The 1,613-nt window shown below is 54.6% G+C and overlaps 1 protein-coding gene across 1 annotated transcript; it reads right to left on the reverse strand.

Moving 5' to 3' along the window:
- Positions 1-1,264, reverse strand: Znf488 (zinc finger protein 488). Its single transcript, XM_051143294.1, has one exon. It carries the CDS (start codon positions 1,155-1,157, stop codon positions 144-146), a length of 1,014 nt encoding a protein of 337 aa, XP_050999251.1. The 5' UTR covers positions 1,158-1,264; the 3' UTR covers positions 1-143.
- Between the last annotated feature and the right edge of the window lie 349 nt (positions 1,265-1,613).

Here is a 1,613-nt window from a genome sequence, read left to right on the forward strand (position 1 = left end):
GACGTTCATCTCTGGGAAATAAAGGGAACAGCCTTGAAGACACATGCGACAACTTTCTCAGCCCAGGCTAGGAGTCACCTGTGCCTCTGCCTCGCCACTGCGCATTGGATACTATGGCCATCGGTTTCCTCCACAGCCACCTGCTAACTGTGGGAAGTCATGTGCCTGGAAAGATGGTGACGTTCCCGGAAATGCTCACGGCAAACAGGGCAAGTGAGAACTTCCTCTCGTCGCTTCTTAGAACGTGGATCGGGGCTTGTGTACTCCCTTTTGTGATGGGACCGCATGTGGAAGACCAGGTCAGCCGTCAGACGAAAGGCTAGGTTGCACTTTGCACACCAGTTCTGAGTAGACAAGCCCAGGGAGGAGAGTGTGGGTGGCAAGAGAGCCCGAGAGGCCGTGGCAGAAGGCGCTGAGGATGTGGGTGCTTGCACCTGGGGGTGCTCCAGCCATGGCGTGGGAACTCCCTGGAAAGCACTACAGAGTAGAATGTTCTGTGACAATGTGTGTAATTTCCAGAAATCACCCATGAGCTTGAAAGTCGACAGCTGAGCCCAACATGGGATGTCCACAGTGGCAACAAGTCCCGAGAGCTCCCATGGGCCCTCCGCACCTCCACCAGCCAGAAACATGGAGGAGCGCCTAGGTTTCTCTGCTGGGCGCTTGGCTGGCTTGCGGAAAGCACTTTTCTGCTCACTCCTGGCTGCACCTGGCCATACTGAGCACACTGTGCCATCCACTGAGGCTCTGGCAAGACCCAAGGGCAGCTGCTGAGCACCAAGCTGGCCTTCTAGGTCCTCTGCCTTCCTCTTCTGAGCCTGATTGCCCCCTGGCCTCTCCTGGAGACATGACAGCTCTGTGAAGATATTCTGCCTCTGCTCCATGTACGCCTTGCAGGCCAGAGGCCTGTCCAGTCGAGGCTTGCTCAGTGCTGTTGACAGACTCAGTTCACTACAGGCTGCACTTTGGCGACTCTTACCTGTGGCAGTTTCAGAGTCCAGGAGATCCGTTTTCTTGAGCAGCCCTGGCTGGATTGGCTTGGGTTCCATGAGTCTCCATCTCTTCTCAACTGAAGGGCTCAGAGAAGGACCTTTGCCCTCAGTCATGTGATCAATGGGGCCTGACAGGCTAAGCAAGGTAGATGCTCCAGAAGCCATTAATCTATAGGGGCTTAGGGTTCCAGAGGACTGGTCCCTGCACCCAGGAGGAAATATGAAACAGAAAAGTCCTGATGAAGCGTGGACTGGATGCACTTGACCACTGGTGTCTGCAAAAAAAGAGAAAGCAACAGACAGTGAGACTGGCATGGGTCATTCAGTGTCCCTTGTAAACTGATTCCAGACAAGCCTGCTTTTCCTGGCCTTCCTTTGATGTTTGTTCAGGGAGAGCAGTGTTATCTGAGGACAAAAGACAGAAAAGATGAGGCCTGACAGCTGAAGACTCCAGCGGCAGGTGGAGACAGGTGTCTGCCCGAAAGATCCCTGGAGCAGTGGCACCAGACTATGCCATGGTCCCACAGAAGTCAACTGGCACTGCAATTCACTGGGCCTGGCTCAGAACCATGACAGCTGGAGTGATAGGGAGGGGGAAGAGAATGGGGGATCCTAGACACC

This window comes from Acomys russatus, chromosome 3 (genome assembly GCF_903995435.1).
Source record: "Acomys russatus chromosome 3, mAcoRus1.1, whole genome shotgun sequence".
Lineage (NCBI taxonomy): Eukaryota > Metazoa > Chordata > Mammalia > Rodentia > Muridae > Acomys > Acomys russatus.